Source organism: Natrix helvetica (genome assembly GCF_964273705.1).
Source record: "Natrix helvetica genome assembly, chromosome: 14".
NCBI classification, from domain to species: Eukaryota; Metazoa; Chordata; class Lepidosauria; order Squamata; family Natricidae; genus Natrix; species Natrix helvetica.
In genome coordinates this window covers 7,121,611-7,138,440 of record NC_138564.1, presented here as the reverse complement: position 1 = coordinate 7,138,440, position 16,830 = coordinate 7,121,611, and the positions used below count along the sequence as shown (strand labels likewise).

Genomic DNA, 16,830 nt, shown 5'->3' with positions numbered 1-16,830 from the left:
TGCCCTCCTTCCTTCCTTCCTTCCTTCCTTCCTTCCTTCCTTCCTTCCTTCCTTCCTTCCTTCCTTCCTTCTCCATCACTGGAGGCTTTCAAGAAGTGACTGGACTGCCATTTGTCCATGGGTGGAGTATCAGCCTTTCAAGATTCGGTTATTTGACGCTGCAAAACTAAAAGAGGGATAATCCTCGGCTCGCGACCATTTGTTTAATGACTGCCTGAACAAAGTGGCTCGTGATTGGTCCTTGCACGTATGACGGCTGCCAGCACCTCCACGGCCACATGATCAAAACGTAAGTGCCTGCCTGTATACAATGTGTAGTGTTATGAAAAGTAATAATTGGATACGAATACTGAATGGTACCCATGAAAGGAAGATTAGAAATCCTTTTGGATTATATATAAAGGTTAATAAAAAAGAACTAAATTAGATACAGTTAAGTCTTGATTATTAGGGGGAAAATGTTATGATGCATGATATAGTTAAATAAAGGAGGGATAATGATAATAACGTATATAGAAGTATGGGTACAACATAAGGAAACTGGATGTAAATTGTAAACAGTGATTTGGAAAGGAGGATTAGAAAACTTTGTTATTAAATATTATGGATGTTTAGCTAGAATAGGCCATAAGGATTCAGTGTTATTGGAGGATTTTAGAAATAGTAAATGAAATGCCAGTATGTGGTTATGTATTAAATCTTGGTATATTTTATGGTGAAGGACGTTTAAACAATTACAGTCAAATGAAAATGGAGGTATGATGATGGTAACATGTATAAATATATCTGAGTTAAAATACTTGAATTATGTTTGTTGACTGTGGAAGAGATGCACGAAAGCCTTTTTGTAACCAACTGATACACTTTCTACAGTATGTAAAGAAGGATGTGTTGTGTTTGTTTTGAAAATTAAAAATAACAAAAGAATTTTTTTTTAAAAAAAATGTAACTGCCTGGCAACGTGTATGTATATGCGATGTCTAATCCAAGCGGAGTTATTTTAGTGCTCCACACTTACAGACAGAATCTTGCCAAAGTGAAGCACTCTGTTCTCTGCATCTACCATGTGCTGTGGGAACGATTAGAGAGTGTGTTCACCCTCCTTCTCTCTCACGCACAACCCCATCTCATAGTGAAGTGACTCTGCGTGGCTTGCCACAAGGACATTAAAAACAAAGGCAGCCATCTCATCCAATCCTCTTTTCTTGGGGATCATATTTTTAAGGGATTTCCAGGAGGATCTAAAGCCGCGGCCCACGGGTAAGATGCCTCACACGCTGGCCAAGTCCACCCCCTGGTTTAGCAAAGGAGAAAACAGTCGTGATACGTCATGTGACGACAACGTGCCCTTGCGTGTTTGACACCCCTGATCTAAAGGATGGTGTGTGTGTGTGTGTGTGTGTGTGTGTATTTGTGGAGGGATTGACAAAAGTTACTAAGTGGGGGGGGGGGAGGAGGTAGATTCACAGATATGATGAACAGACACACAGACACACACAGACACACGGACAGAGAGATAGATGGTTATGACAGCTAGATAGATAAGATAGATAGAAGACAGAGATGAATAGATGCAGACAGACAGACAGACACAGATAGACAGAAAATAAGTCAGCTAGATAAGTAGATAGAAATTAATAGGTGGGTACGTAAGTAGATAAATGATTATATAGAGATAGATGATAGATAGATAGATAGATAGATAGATAGATAGATAGATAGATACATACATACATACATACATACATATATACATACATACATCATAGAGAGAGGTGGATGGATGGATGGGTAATAGATGGAGGGATGGATGGAGTGAGAGATAATTAGATAGATAGATAGATAGATAGATAGATAGATAGATAGATAGATAGATAGATAGATAGATAGATATGCTATAGATAGATAGATAGATAGATAGATAGATAGATACATACATACATACATACATCATAGAGAGAGGTGGATGGATGGATGGGTAATAGATGGAGGGATGGATGGAGTGAGAGATAATTAGATAGATAGATAGATAGATAGATAGATAGATAGATAGATAGATAGATAGATAGAAAGAAAGAAAGATAAATAGACAGACAGACAGACAGACAGACAGACAGACAGATAAATGGATAGACAGATAGCTAGATAAATAGAGATAGATAGAGATAGATAGATAAAGAGATTGAGATAGGTAGAGATATTGTACATAGGTGGGCGTGTAGATAGATAGGTAGGTAGGTAGGTAGGTAGATAGATAGACAGACAGACAGACAGATGAACGGAGGAGAGACAGCTAAATAAACAGAGATAGCTAGAGATAGCTAGATAAATACAGATTGAGATAGGTAGAGATATTGTACATAGGTGGGCATGTAGATAGATAGATAGATAGATAGATAGATAGATAGAGAGAGAGAGAGAGAGAGAGAGAGACAGACAGACAGACAGACATGATAAACAGGCAGGCAGACAGACAGAGAGATGGATACGAAATGCGAGGCCTGTCAGAGCAAGAGCGATGCCCCTGACAACTCTTCCTGTGCTTGGTTAGGACAAGATCGGCTGCTGTGAGCAACATCAGGATTTACACATCTCAAAATGAAGCTAATATAAAAATCAATTACTGAAACATACCACATGTCAACCCTGGGATTGCTGTGGAGAATGAACTATTACCGCTCGCTGCACGGATTGATTGGGCGAGCACGTCTCCTGCTCATCAGCGGAGCGCCCCATGACTCCCAGGGAGGAAGGGAGGGGCGGGGAAAGCAGTTTGTGTGTGTGTGTGTGTGTGTGTGTGTGAGAGAGAGAGAGAGAGAGAGAGAGAGAGAGAGAGAGAAAGAAAGAGAAAGAAAGAAAGAAAGAGAAAGAGAGACAAAAAGAGAGAGAGAGACAAAAAGAGAGAAAGAAAGAGAGAGAAAAAGAGGGAGAGAAAGAGAGAGAGAAAGAGAGAGAGAAGGATTGTGCATCAGTGGGGCAGGCGGGGAAGAAACGGGAAGACCACAAAAATTCAGATTTTTTTCTCCCCGGGGCCAGGCAAGGATGCAGACAAATAGTGAGAAAGCCACCCACCCCTCTGCAATTAAAGACCCCACATTGATCACTTTCATTGACCGAAGAAAAGGAAAACCAACGGTGCCCTCCGGGGTCAAGCTAAGCCTCCCCTTCTGCATGTCCAGGCACCCCACAAAGCAGCAGCCCCCCCACCCCTGCTGACCCATCAAATTACTTGTCAATTGCTGCTCTGGCCTCTATTATACAGGTGACCTGTACTGAGAAGGGGGTTACGCCGCTTGCTGGCTGAATCTCTAATGGGCCATTTTATACAACGCTGGCACAGATTGATATTGATAGCTTGTCAAAGGCTCCTTTTTTATTATTTTTATTTTTTGAGAAGGAAGCCTGTGGAGATGCAAGGTGAGGAAAGCCAGGAGGAAGGATATTCGGATGGTATTTAACTAAAAAAGAAAAAGGGGAAAGAAAAAAAAAAGAGTTATGGAAACACAAGTGTGCGAAAAACCCTCCTGTGGATCATCGAGTGTTTTGTTACCAAGTTTTCTGTTTGTATGCAGAGGCTACTCTAAGCCCTCCAGCTCATCTCCAGAACTGTAAAAAAAATGGATGTCCAAAAGGTGTTTTATTATTATTATTTTTACAAAAGGCAACTGGACTTTCTTTGATTTTTCTCTTGAAGATGTTTCGCGTCTTAGAGTAGAATAGACTTGGAAGGGACCTTAGAGGTCTTCTAGTCCAACCCCGTGCCTAGGCAGGAAACCCTACATCACTTCAGACAAAGGGTTATCCAACATCTTCTTAAAAACGTCCAGTGTTGGAGCATTCACAACTTCTGGAGGCAAGCTGTTCCACTGATTAATTGTTTAGGAATTCCTCCTTAGTTCTAAGTTGCTTCTCTCCTTTATTGGTTTCCATCCATTGCTTCTTGTACTTAGGTGCCTTGGAGAATAGCTTGACTCCCTCTTCTTTGTGGCAACCCCTGAGATATTGGAACACTGCTATCCTGTCTCCCCTAGTCCTTCTTTCTATTAAACTAGACATACCCAGTTCCTGCAACCGTTCTTCATATGTTTTAGTGCCCAGTCCCCTAATCCTCTTTGTTGCTCTTCTCTGCACTCTTTCTAGAGTCTCCACGTCTTTCTACATCGTGGCAACCAAAACTGGATGTAGCATTCCAAGTGTGGCCTTCTCAAGGCGTTATAAAGTGGTATTAACCCTTCATGGGACCTTCTTCTTCAGAACTTCAGAAAGTCCAGTTGCCTTCTGAAAAAGCACTTTCAGGGTAACCGTGACCTGGATGATTGAGAATCTCCACAGTCAGATAAAAATGGATGCAATTTTGCTCATCGTTCGTTTAGTGACGGTCCAAAGTTACAACGGCACAGAAAGAGGTGACTTGTGACTTTTTTCACAGTTAGGACCTTTGCTGCCTCCCCATGATCGTATGATGACTTTCTCTCGATTGGCTAGGCCTCCTGCATAGATCCTTCTCTGGGGGCTCCTTCTGGATTTGCCCCCCAAAAGATAGTGAAACCCAATCAACCAGAATACAGCTGAAAGGGACCTTGGAGGTCTTCTAGTCCAGCCCCCTGTTCAAGCTGGAGACCCTATACCATTTCAGACAAACGTCTCTCCTGTCTCTTCTTATAAGCTGTCAGTGTTGGAGCACCCACACCTTCTGGTGGCAAGCTGTTCCACTGGTTAATTGTCCTCCCTGTTAGGAAGCTTCTCCTTAATTCCAGGCTGCTTCTCTCCTGGATCAGTTTCCATCCATTGTTTTTCGTCCTGCCTTCTGGTGCTTTGGAGAATAGCTTGACCCCCGCTTCTTTGCGGCAGTCTCTCAAGTATGGGAAGACTGCTATCATGTCCCCTTTAGCCCTTCTTCTCTCTAGACTAAACATACCCAGTTCCTGCAACCAGTTCTTCATATGTTTTTGTCTCTGGGCATTTTAATCCTCTTCGTTGCTCTTCTTTGCATTCTTCCCCCTCCCAACAAAGTCTCACCGTATTTGTAAGGCGATGACCACAACTGGATGCAGAGTAAGGTTCTACATTTAGGCAAGAAAAACCAAATGCACAGGTACAGCATAGGTGGTACCTTGCTCAGTAGTAGTAACTGTGAAAGGGATCTTGGAGTCCTAGTGGACAACCATTTAAATATGAGCCAGCCGTGTGCAGCAGCTGCCACAAAAGACAACACAGTCCTAGGCTGCATCAACAGAGGGATAGAATGAAGATCACGTAAAGTGTTAATACCACTTTATAATGCCTTGGTAAGGCCACACTTGGAATACTGCATTCAGTTCTGGTTGCCACGATGTAAAAAAGATGTGGAGACTCTAGAAAGAGTGCAGAGAAGAGCAACAAAGAGGATTAGGGGACTGGAGACTAAAACATATGAAGAACGGTTGCAGGAATTGGGTATGTTTAGCTTAAGAGAAAGAAGGACTAGGGGAGACATGATAGCAGTGTTCCAACATCTCAGGGGTTGCCACAAAAAAGAGGGAGTCAAACTATTCTCCAAGGCACCTGAGGGTAGAACAAGAAGCAATGGGTGGAAACTAATCCAGGAGAGAAGCAACTTAGAACTGAGGAGAAATTTCCTGACAGTTAGAACAATTAATCAGTGGAACAGAAGTTGCCTCCAGAAGTTGTGAATGCTCCAACACTGGAAGTCTTTAAGAAGATGTTGGATAGCCATTTGTCAGCATTCCAGGCGTGGCCTTACTAAGGCTTTATAAAACGGTACTAAATATTTGAGGTGATTTTGATTCTATGCCTCTGTTTATAGAACCCGGGACTGGGTTCGCTTTTTCTGCATGCTGTAGCAAACCACTCTGCACCGCAACCGAGCGTGAGCCAACCCAAACCTTTCCATCGTGCTAACCAAACCAATTTGAACCCGGTTTGGTCCAGCTGGGACTGCTTTTTCCGCTTCGGAGGGCTGTTTGAAAAATCCAAATTTGGTTAAAACAAGCAGAGCCTCATTAGGCATCAAATGTTTATGAAGCCAAAGAAGAGGGAAAGGTAAACAAAGCAGGGGAAAAGACGAAAAGTTAATTTGATTTCACTTCTTCGGAAAAAAAAACAACCCCTGTAGCTCAAGGTAATATAAATTGTTATTAGTCGGAGGGTTGGAGTTATTTATTGAAACGCCTTTCTGCCTTAACCCTATAGCTTCTTTTAATTGACTTTCTTTCCAAACTGCAAATGTAAAAACTTGGCTGCTGGGGTAGAGCCGAGCACGTTGGTTATATATTCCCCCTTCTTTCACCCTCTCTCTCTCTCTCTCTCTCTCTTTTTCTCTCCCTTCCCTGACAATCGACTATATAATTAAAGGAAACAAATCATCTTTATACAACATTTATGCCAGCAAGACAAATTTATTTGTTTTTTGAAGGCGCCGTTCTCTTTTTATCCTTTAAGGTCTGGCGTGCTGTTAAGCCTTCTAGAATATTTAACAGGGCCACATTTTAAATGTAAACTATTTCCACGAAATGGACCAAATCTCCCCCCCCCCAAAAAAAGGCACTTCGCGGAGGCATTTATGGCACCAAGAATAATTTGGGAAGATGCTGCTGGTTTTTTCTTTCTTTCTCTTTCTCTCTCTCTCTCTCTGTGCTCTGAAAAACATGAGCCTGCCTTTGGATGCATTAAATCAAAAAGCAATTTCAGTCTGTAATGCCCAAGTAAATAATTAAATACTTCCTATCTCCTACAGTATTACTTCAATTTATTTTGTGCCCGGCGATGGGGGTGGGGGTGGGTGGGGGGAAAGCTACACGGGTACTCCAATAACTTTAAAATAAGCGCCGATTGCTCACTAGAGGTTTACAGCTCAACTTTTCACCCCCAACACTGCGGAGGGATTCGGGGAGGTGGGCTCAGCTGCGGACATTCTTAGCTGGCAAGGGGTCAAGTTGGGTCTCGCCCGCTTGTCTCAGACGACGCTCCGCTGCTGTTGAGATTAAGGCCGTAAATTGCTCTTCTCCACCAGCTGTTGACATTTCGGGCCTGGGTAAGTTGAGCTTTTACCGAGGAGAGACAAGAGGCACTGATTGAAAATTGACCCCGAGGGGTTGCGAAGGTTTCCACTGGACCCTGACTCAAAATGCCACAGCAGGTAGATCAGCTACCATGGGATGAGAATGGAGAGGATTCAGTAGTGCAGGGGTCACCAACCTTTCGGACCTCAGGGATCACTAAAATCATAATTTTAAATTCAGCGGACCACTAATATGATTATGATCTGGTGAACGACCAACTGGGTGGGCGTGGGTAAGTGGGCAGGTGATTGGGTGGGTGTGGCCAACTTGATGTCACTCACATCAATGGCCGCCTCCCCAACCTCTACTCGCCCCTCCCCTTTTAGCCCCTCCTCGCCTACCCACCCAGGGTCCTTGGGGCCCCAACAAGAAGCAGTTGCTGGAGCTAAGCAGCCACCATGAGAAAGAGCTCAGTTCAAATTCTGACTAAGAAGGAGGCTCAGCAGAAGCACCTCACTGAGGACTAGGAGCATAGGCTTTCCAAGCAGAAGGAAGACTTGCGGGAGTGCAAGGCTGGATACCAGCGCCTGGAGGCTCAGAGGGCTGAGATGGTCAGCCAGTTCCAGGCCATGATGCAGTCCCACTGGAACGAGGCCCTCTGGTTCTTTGCCACCAGCGGCTCTCCTTCCAGCCGTCACTCAAAGCCTCACACCAGGAGGCTGAAGCAGACCCCAAGTTGGAATTTCTGACCCCCTCCAACCTGCACAAAGAGACCCCGAAGGGGGAGACTCTCTGCAGCAACACAAGCGTTCGTTGCACGTATCTGGCCCAGGGGGCGTAGTTTGAGCACCCCTGATTTAGTGCAATATAAAAAATGCAAATAATTTCTCTGCAGACAAAGTTTTTCTGCAAAGATTTCTTGCGGACCACCAGTGGTCCACGTACCACCAGTTGGTGACCACTGCAGTAATGTCTATAGGACACTTTAGAGTCTTACAGGAAGGCTTGGTGGGGAATAAGTGAGTTAGAATGTGACATGAGTTGATACAGGTTGTTCTTGATTAAAAAAACCATTTGTTTAGTGACCGAAGTTGCAACAACACTGAAAAAAAGTGACTCGGGATCCGGTCCTTGCGCTTAGGATGGCTTTGTGTTGATGTCATAAAATATTTGGACATGTGTCAACTGGCATGGATTTAAAAATCATTGAAAGAAAGATAAGAGGGATATTCAATAAGACAGGAATATAGATGGCTACATGAAGAAGGCTAGATAGACATGTAGATAGCTAGGTAGAATGAATAGATAGTGTGGATAGATGGATGGAAGATGGAGAGAGAGAGAGAGAGGGAGGGAGAGAGAGAATAGATAGGAAGGTAAGGTGAATGGACGGACGGACAGACAGATATAAAGACAGACAAATAGAATTCGATGGATGGATAGACAGACATGGACAAACAAAATGAATAGATGAATGATATAGATAGAATGAGTGGATAGAATGGATAGAGGGATGGAAGATGGATAGATAGATGATAGATGGATGGATGGATGGATGGATGGATGGATAGATAGGATGGATATTTGGGTGGATGGATGGATGAATGGACAGACAGAAAGATAGAAATATCAATAGATAGAATGGATGGACAGATGGAAAGACAGACAAGTAGAATGGATGGATGGATAGACAGACATTGGCAAACAAAATAAATAGATTGATAGATGTTATAGATAGAATGGATAGATAGAATGGATAGAGGGATGGAAAATAGATAGATGATAGATAGATAGATAGATAGATAGATAGATAGATAGATAGATAGATAGATAGATAGATAGATATAGGATGGATAGGTGGGTGGATTGATGGATGGATGAACAGACAGACAGATTAATAGATAGAATGGACGGACGGATGGACAGACAGACAGATTGATCTTTGAACCACTAAAAGCTGGGCTGAAACCAAACTTCTCAGCCCACAGTTTCGATTCTGGCATGCTTGCTTGCTAATTAAGAGAAGCTGTTTTCCTCTGATTCCTTCCCAGATCCCTCGTTCTGTGCTGTCACTGGAGATCCATCCAGGATCAAACTCTTCTGGCCAAATGGAAATCTAATTAGCAAACTCAACTACTGTTTCTCTCCATGAAAAATAAAAATCTTTCCAGGACTTTGAGAGATTCCGGGCTTCTTCCGAAGCCCAGGAGGAAAACACGGAAGACACAAAGTTCAACCTAGAGTTAAACTTTAAGCTGGAGAAGACCACTCCTGGACATACCTTCCCTCCCCTACCTTTCACTCTTTTATCAAATGCCTCTCCTTCCTTCCTTCTTTCCTTCCCTCTCTCTCCCTTCCCTGCCTTTTACTCTTTTACCAAATACCTGCTTCCTTTCTCTCTTGCCTTTCAGTCTTTTACCTAATACCTTCCCTTCCTTCCTTCCTGCCTCCCCTGCCGTTCACTCTTTTACCAAATACCTCCTTCCTTCCTTCCTCTTTTACCAAATACCTCTTTCCTTCCTTCCTTCCTTCCTTCCTTCCTTCCTTCCTTCCTTCCTTCCTTCCTTCCTTCCTCTGCCTCTCACTTTTATCAAATACCTCCTTCCTCCCTCCCTCCTCTGCCGTTCACTCTTTTACCAAATACCTTCCCTTCCTTCCTTCCTGCCTCCCCTGCCGTTCACTCTTTTACCAAATACCTTCCCTTCCTTCCTTCCCGCCTCCCCTGCCGTTCACTCTTTTACCAAATACCTCCTTCCTTCCTTCCTCTTTTACCAAATACCTCTTTCCTTCTTTCCTTCCTTCCTTCCTCTGCCTCTCACTTTTATCAAATACCTCCTTCCTCCCTCCCTCCTCTGCCTTTCACTCTTTTACCAAATACCTTCCCTTCCTTCCTTCCTTTCCTGCATTTCACTGTTTTACCAAATACCTCCTTCCTTCCTTCCTTCCTTCCTTCCTTCCTTCCTTCCTTCCTTCCTTCCTTCCTTCCTTCCCTCCCTCCCTCCCTCCCTCCCTCCCTAGATGGAAGGAGAGGGCTGTAGAAGGCGGAATAAGTTCAGCAGGAGTGTTAGTTTTCATTTCACTGCTAGCTCTCTGGCAACAACCAGGCGGAAGGGCCCTTCCTTTCAAACGCCTCACACCCCCTTAGACCCCCCCCCTCTGAAATCAACAGCATGGCTTCTCTCCTGAGGTTTCGCATTTCCAGCCTTTAAAATGATTTATGGTGACAGGTTAGCACAGCAGGAAAAAGAGAAAAGGGGTGGGGGGTGGGGAGGAGAAGCAGGGGAAGAAAAAAATGCTTTCGACTCCCCGACAGCAACCAAATTATGCGGCCGGGCAAGCCAACCAGCCAGGTCCCCGTTTGGGATCAGACGGGGCAGAGAAACCGTGGAGGGCTTCCTTAACAAGAAATCTCTCCTGCTTGGCCCGAGGCGCATTTCTTTGGCAGAGCGGACAAAATAAAAGGCGCATAAAGTAACATCCAAGAACTTCCAGACTTTTCAACCGTCTGCATTTACAAGCTGCTTGTTGGGAGACTGTGGGTTAAGACGGTGTGTGTGTGTGGGCGTGCGTTTAAATAACACACACAGAGTGTGTCGTTTTAAATGGTAGACCAGCTTGCCTTCAGAAGTCGTGGGCTCTGGGGGGGGGGGTTCAAGAAGACTGGACAGCCATCTGTCTGGAAGGGTAGAGGGCCTCCTGCTTGAGCAGGGGGTTGGACTAGACGACCTCTAAAGTCCCTTCCAACTCTTGTTATTCTGTAGTCTGCAAATCCTGGTGTAAGGGGCTTGTAGAACGGATCCAATTCTGCTGAAGGATCTCATCAGAAGGAAGGCCTTTTTAGGTTGCACCCTATAGACAGTCCTCACCTTATGGTCACAATTGAACCCCAGATTTATGTTGCTAAGTGGGAGATGAGGGTCAGCGGAATTGGATTCCATTCAGAACAGATTTGGAAGGGACCTTGGAGGTTGTCTAGTCCAACCCCCTGCTCAAGCAGGAGACACTATGCCATTCAGAGGGGGAGAATAAGAGATTTGGAAGGGACCTTGGAGGTCGTCTAGTCCAACCCCCTGCTCAAGCAGGAGACACTATGCCATTCAGAGGGGGAGAATAAGAGATTTGGAAGGGACCTTGGAGGTCTTCTAGTCCAACCCCCTGCTCAAGCAGGAGACACTATGCCATTCAGAGGGGGAGAATAAGAGATTTGGAAAGGACCTTGGAGGTCTTCTAGTCCAGCCCCCTGCTCAAGCAGGAGACACTATGCCATTCAGAGGGGGAGAATAAGAGATTTGGAAGGGACCTTGGAGGTCTTCTAGTCCAGCCCCCTGTCTCATGGAAAGACACTATGCCATTCAGAGGGGGAGAATAAGAGATTTGGAAGGGACCTTGGAGGTCGTCTAGTCCAGCCCCCTGCTCAAGCACGAGACACTATGCCATTCAGAGGGGGAGAATAAGAGATTTGGAAGGGACCTTGGAGGTCGTCTAGTCCAACCCCCTGCTCAAGCAGGAGATCCTATACCATTCTAGACAGGTGGCTGTCCAGTCTCTTCTTAAAAACTTCCAGTGATGAAGGACCTACACCTTCTGGTGACAAGCTGTTCCACTGGTTAATTGACCTCAACTGATAGGACATTTCTCCTTAGTGCTCAGTTGCTTCTCTCCTTGATTCATTTCCATCCCTTGTTTCTTGTCTTGCGTTCAGGTGCTTTGGAGAATAATTTGGCCCCCTCCTCTTTGTGGCAGCCCCTGAGATATTGGAATCCTGCTATCATGTCCCCATTGGTCCTTCTTTTCTCCAGACCAGCCCAAACCAAATCCTGCAACCGTTCTTCACATGTTTTGGTCTCCAGGCCTCTTACCAATTGTCCTCTTGTGGTGATCGGGATGGATAACCAGCTTAATGAACTATACGATGGTCTAATGAAGTATATACAGTCCATCTGAAGGCACAGCTGCGTGGAAATGCAACAGAATGCCCGGGCAGACTAAAACCACCGTGCGCCAAAGGCCAGGGAATGCTCAAACAATGACTGATGGATGAAAGTACCAAGAGTCAAGGACGCAAACGTCCATGCTCAAGAAGAGAGAGATTCCTAAGTGTTTTCGAAACACTGTTCTGTGACTCACAAGACGGATGAAAACCAGCTGTTCAAGAGTCCAGCAGTCCCCCAGATGTAAAACAGGTGAAGAAGAGGACTGACCAGAGTGGAAACCACAATAAACAATTCCTGTGCAGCTTTTCATCCCTCATAAAGACAACAACTAATCACCAATCTTAGGAAATGTTATGGGTGCCTTAGCCAATGAAAGAAAGGTTTACAAAAAAGGAAAATTAACCAGAAAAGAAATGTGGAAAAAAACCATCAAGATTCAATCTTAATATATGTGCTGCTGGAAGGAGGGAAGGAAGGAAGGAAGGAAGGGTAAAACAAACTATTTTAGGGAGAGAGGAGAGGAGAAAAGGGATGGGTGGATGGAAGGAAGGGAGGAGAGGAAGAGAAAAGAAATGGAAGGTAGGTAGGAAAAATAACCTATTTTAGGGAGGGAGGAGAGGAGAAAAGAGGTGGATGGATGGAAGGAAGGAGAGATTAGAGGAGGAGAGAAAGAGAAAAGAGATAGATGAATGGATGGATGGAAGGAAGGAGAGATAAGAAGAGGACAGGAAGAGAAAAGAGATGGAGGGATGGAAGGAAGGAAGGAGAGACGAGAAGAGGGGGATAAAAGAAATAGATGGAAGGAAGGAAGGAGAGATTAGGAGAGGAAGAGAAAAGAGACGAATGAATGGATGGAAGGAAGGAAGGAAGGAAGGAGATAAGAAGAAGAGAAGAAAAGAGATGGATGGAAGGAAGGAAGGAGAGATGAGGAGAAGAGAGGGAGAGAAAAGAGGGATGGATGGATGGATAGATGGAAGGAAGGAAGGAGAGAAAGGAGAAAAGAGATGGATGGATGGAAGGAAGGAGAGATGAGGAGAAGAGAGGAAGGAGAAAAGAGATGGATGGATGGAAGGAAGGAAAGAAAGAAGGAAGGGAGGAAATAATTCACTTTATCATACATAAGAATCTCCAAAACAACTGAAGCATTCTAGACAAAACAACTGAAAATACAGAAAGGAAAGAAGATAGACCACATCTGTTCTAGAGGGACAAGGCAAAATGTACATGGTTGAAGTCCAAAACATGAAGAACGCATGAGAAAATCCCGAAGCAGACAACCCCCCTCCCCAATTCACAGGAGTATAAGATGGGAGGGGGGAACTTCGAAGATTCTGCTATTATAGCCAATATTAATAAAAGTTATTTTCGTCTTCTGATGGGAGACAACCTCTTGGTTTGGCCTACACAGTTGGGTGGACAGGAACCATAAAAGAAGGGGGATTCCTTGGAGATTGATGGCCAGGATAGCCTTCCAAGTTCCCAGCTGTGGAAAGAGGGTCTCCAGAATCACAGGAAGAAGTTTAACCAAACCCCCAAGAAGCAATTTTTCCGACTTCACCTACCTTTCGTTGCTGGAGGGGTGAACAGCTTCTCGGAACCTTCCGACACCTGAAAGACAAAAACCAGAGGAAAATTCTTCAGTATTTCTCCAACACGTCACATCTGGAGGACGGGCAATATGATAACATTCTACAGGAAACATGGAAAAACAAAAAAACGAAGAGGAGAGGACAGAACGGCATTCAAAATCAAGGCTTAGAGAATGCAGGTTAAGTCCTCGACTTACGACCGCAACCGAGCCCAACGTTTCCATGGTTAAGCGAGACGGTCATCAGGTGACTTTCGCTGCGTTTTACCACCTTTCTGGCCAACGCTGTTAAGCGGATCCCTGCCGCCATTGCAGTGAGCGACGCGGTTCTTAAAGGGATCTGCCTTCCCCGTTGCTTGTCAGAAGGCCGTAAAACGGGAATCACGTGGCCCGGCAACAGTCATAAGTCTGAGTCTGTTGTGCCAAGTGTCTGAATTTGACCCCGGAGGGATGCTGCAATGGTTGTAGGAGTGGTGCAGTGGTCTGGAGGTGCAGCTCTTGTCTCACAATCAGGAGTTTGGGAGTTTGATCCTAGGTAAAGGTAAGGGTTCCTCTTGCTAGTCGTTGTGCTAGTCATATGTGCCAGTCGTTCCTGACTCTAGGGGGCGGTGCTCATCTCTGTTTCAAAGACGTCTCCGAAGACGTCTCCGTGGTCATGTGGCCGGCATGACTCAACGCCGAAGGCGCACGGAACGCTGTTCCCTTCCCACCAAAGGTGGTCCCTATTTTTCTACTTGCATTTTTTATGTGCTTTCAAACTGCTAGGTTGGCAGAAGCTGGGACAAGTTAACGGGAGCTCACTCTGTTAGGCGGCGCTAGGGATTCGAACCGCCGGACTGCCAACCTTTCTGATCGACAAGCTCAGCGTCTTCTCCACTGAGCCACCGTGCCGATCCTAGGTAGAGGCAGATATTTCTCTCTCTGGGCACAATGAAAATATATCTGCTGAAAAACAACAAAACAAAACTCCGCACCGGCGTCAGGAAGGGCATCTGGCCAGTAAAACACTTTGTTAGCTCCATTCAGTTGCCGAGACTCTACCTTGCAGGGGATTATGAGGTCGTTAAAAGAAGATGATGCCCCTGCAATGGTTGTAAGTGTGAAATATGGCCGCAAGTCACCCTTTTTTCAGCGCAGGGGTGAACCGTCACTAAACGGAATGTCGTACCTCGAGGACTATCTGCACAGATCCTCCCTAAAAATGTATCTGTCTTCTTAGAAACTGCAAGTGAAATGTCTATGGGTCAAAGGTCGACTCCCATCGTATTTCATTTTGTAAGGGACCGCACAAGTGTAGCCGTTTATACCTGCTCTCCGCTAATCGGATTATTATGTAAAGCGGCTTCCTCCTGTTTATATATCTAGGCAGCATTCTGCTGTTTTTTTGAAACTCCATCCACGCTACCTTTCAGCCCCAGGAAGTATTTAAGAAATCCAATTAACCTAAACCCTATAAACAGCCTTCTGGTTAATCAGGGATATTCAGTTTCGGGCCAGGATGTCAATAATGTACAGTCAAAAGGGTGGGGGGGGGGGGGAGAAATAACCTCCATCTATCTGCATAAGAGTTTCCCGAAATCTAATTTATAAAGCTTGATTTCCCCTCTGCAAAACAGAACATAAATAAAGCAGGTAGACAGCTTTAATGGCATCAATAACATCAAAAACGTCATCGAAAAAGCACAAGGAAGAATGTTCTTTCTGCGCCAACTCGGGAAGCTCAAACGGCCCAAGGAGCTGCTGATTCTGTTCTACAGAGGAATTGTTGAGTCTGTCATTTGCACCTCCATAACTGTCTGGTTTGGCTCTGCAACCCAACAAGACAGATAGAGACTTCAGAGGAGAATCAGAACTGCAGAAAAAACAACGGCTACCAACCTGCCTTCCACTGAGGACCTGCACACTGCACGAGTCAAAAAGAGGGCTGGGAAAATATCTACAGACCCCTCGCATCCTGGACATAAATGGTTTCAAGTCCTACCCTCAAAACGAGCTCTAGAGCACTGCACACCAGGATAGCTAGACACAAGGACAGTTTTTTTCACAAACGCCATCACTCTGCTAACAAATAATTCCCTCAACACTGTCAAACTATTCACTAAGTCTGCATTACTATTACTATTAGTCTTCTCATCGTTCCTATCACCCATCTCCTCCCACTTATGACTGCAGGACTGTAACTTTGTGGCTTGTATCCTTACGATTGATATTGATTGTTTCCTCGTATGATTTGATTGCTTATTTGTACCCTGTGAGTATCATTAAGTGTTGTACCTTATGATTCTTGACGAATGTATCTTGCCTTTTTATGTACACTGAGAGCATATGCACCAATGACAACTTCCTTGTGTGTCCAATCACACTCGGCCAATAAAGAATTCTATTCTATTCTATTTATATTGAAATTGATTGTTTCCTGATTGCTTATTTGTACCTTATGAGTATCATTAAGTGCTGTACCTTATGATTCTTGACGAATGTACCTTGTCTTTTTATGTACACTGAGAGCATATGCACCAAAGACAAATTCCTTGTGTGTCTAATCATAAAGAATTCTATTTCTATTCTGTTCTGTTCTATTCTATATTTTATTCTCTATTCTATTCTATATTTTTATCCTGCGTTCTATTCTATTCTAACTTTATTCTATATTTTATTCTATTCCATTCCATTCCATTCATTGGGGGAGGGCTGCCATATTCTAGATAAGGACCCTGTAGGTAGCTCTTGACTTATGACCACAACTGAGCCCCACATTTCTGTCGCTGAGTGAGACGGAAGGGAGTTTTGTCCCATGTGCTCATCTCCGTTTCAAAGCCAAAGAGCCAGCGCTGTCTGAAGACGTCTCCGTGGTCATGTGGCCGGCATGACTCAATGCCGAAGGTGCACAGAACGCTGTTAGCTTCCCACCAAAGGTGGTTCCTATTTGTCTACTTGCATTTTTTTTACCTGCTCTCGAACGGCTAGGATGGCAGACGAAAATAAAATAAAATAATCAGAAGAAGCCAAATGTATGGCAAAAGTAGGCTGATTTCCCTTCCCGACATCCCTGATTTTATTCCGGCCTGGCTTGTGTGTTATGATGTGCTTTATGAATGGACTCTAGAGCGGAGGCATATTTCATAGCCAGAGGTTTAGGAAACGGGATAAACACACCGGAGAAACATTAACCAGGAAGGCTAACATCTCTGGGCTGGGACCCAGGAGATTTGCAGGAATCAAGGGGGAGATTTTCTATTCGGGTTTCTTTGGCCTCCAGTAACCAGATTTTCTTTTTTGCGAGAGCAAAAGGTTGTAAGTTGCGGGC

General features: G+C 44.5%; 1 protein-coding gene across 11 annotated transcripts in view; it reads right to left on the bottom strand.

Annotated features, from left to right (window-relative positions):
* Nucleotides 1-16,830, bottom strand: part of FBRSL1 (fibrosin like 1) — a 554,269-nt gene that overhangs the window by 62,907 nt on the left and 474,532 nt on the right. For all 11 annotated transcript variants that reach the window (XM_081966852.1, XM_081966855.1, XM_081966858.1 and 8 more), the window contains one exon: nt 13,498-13,543. In XM_081966852.1, coding sequence (XP_081822978.1) covers nt 13,498-13,543 — 46 coding nt within the window. The remainder of the gene's footprint in view (nt 1-13,497; nt 13,544-16,830) is intronic.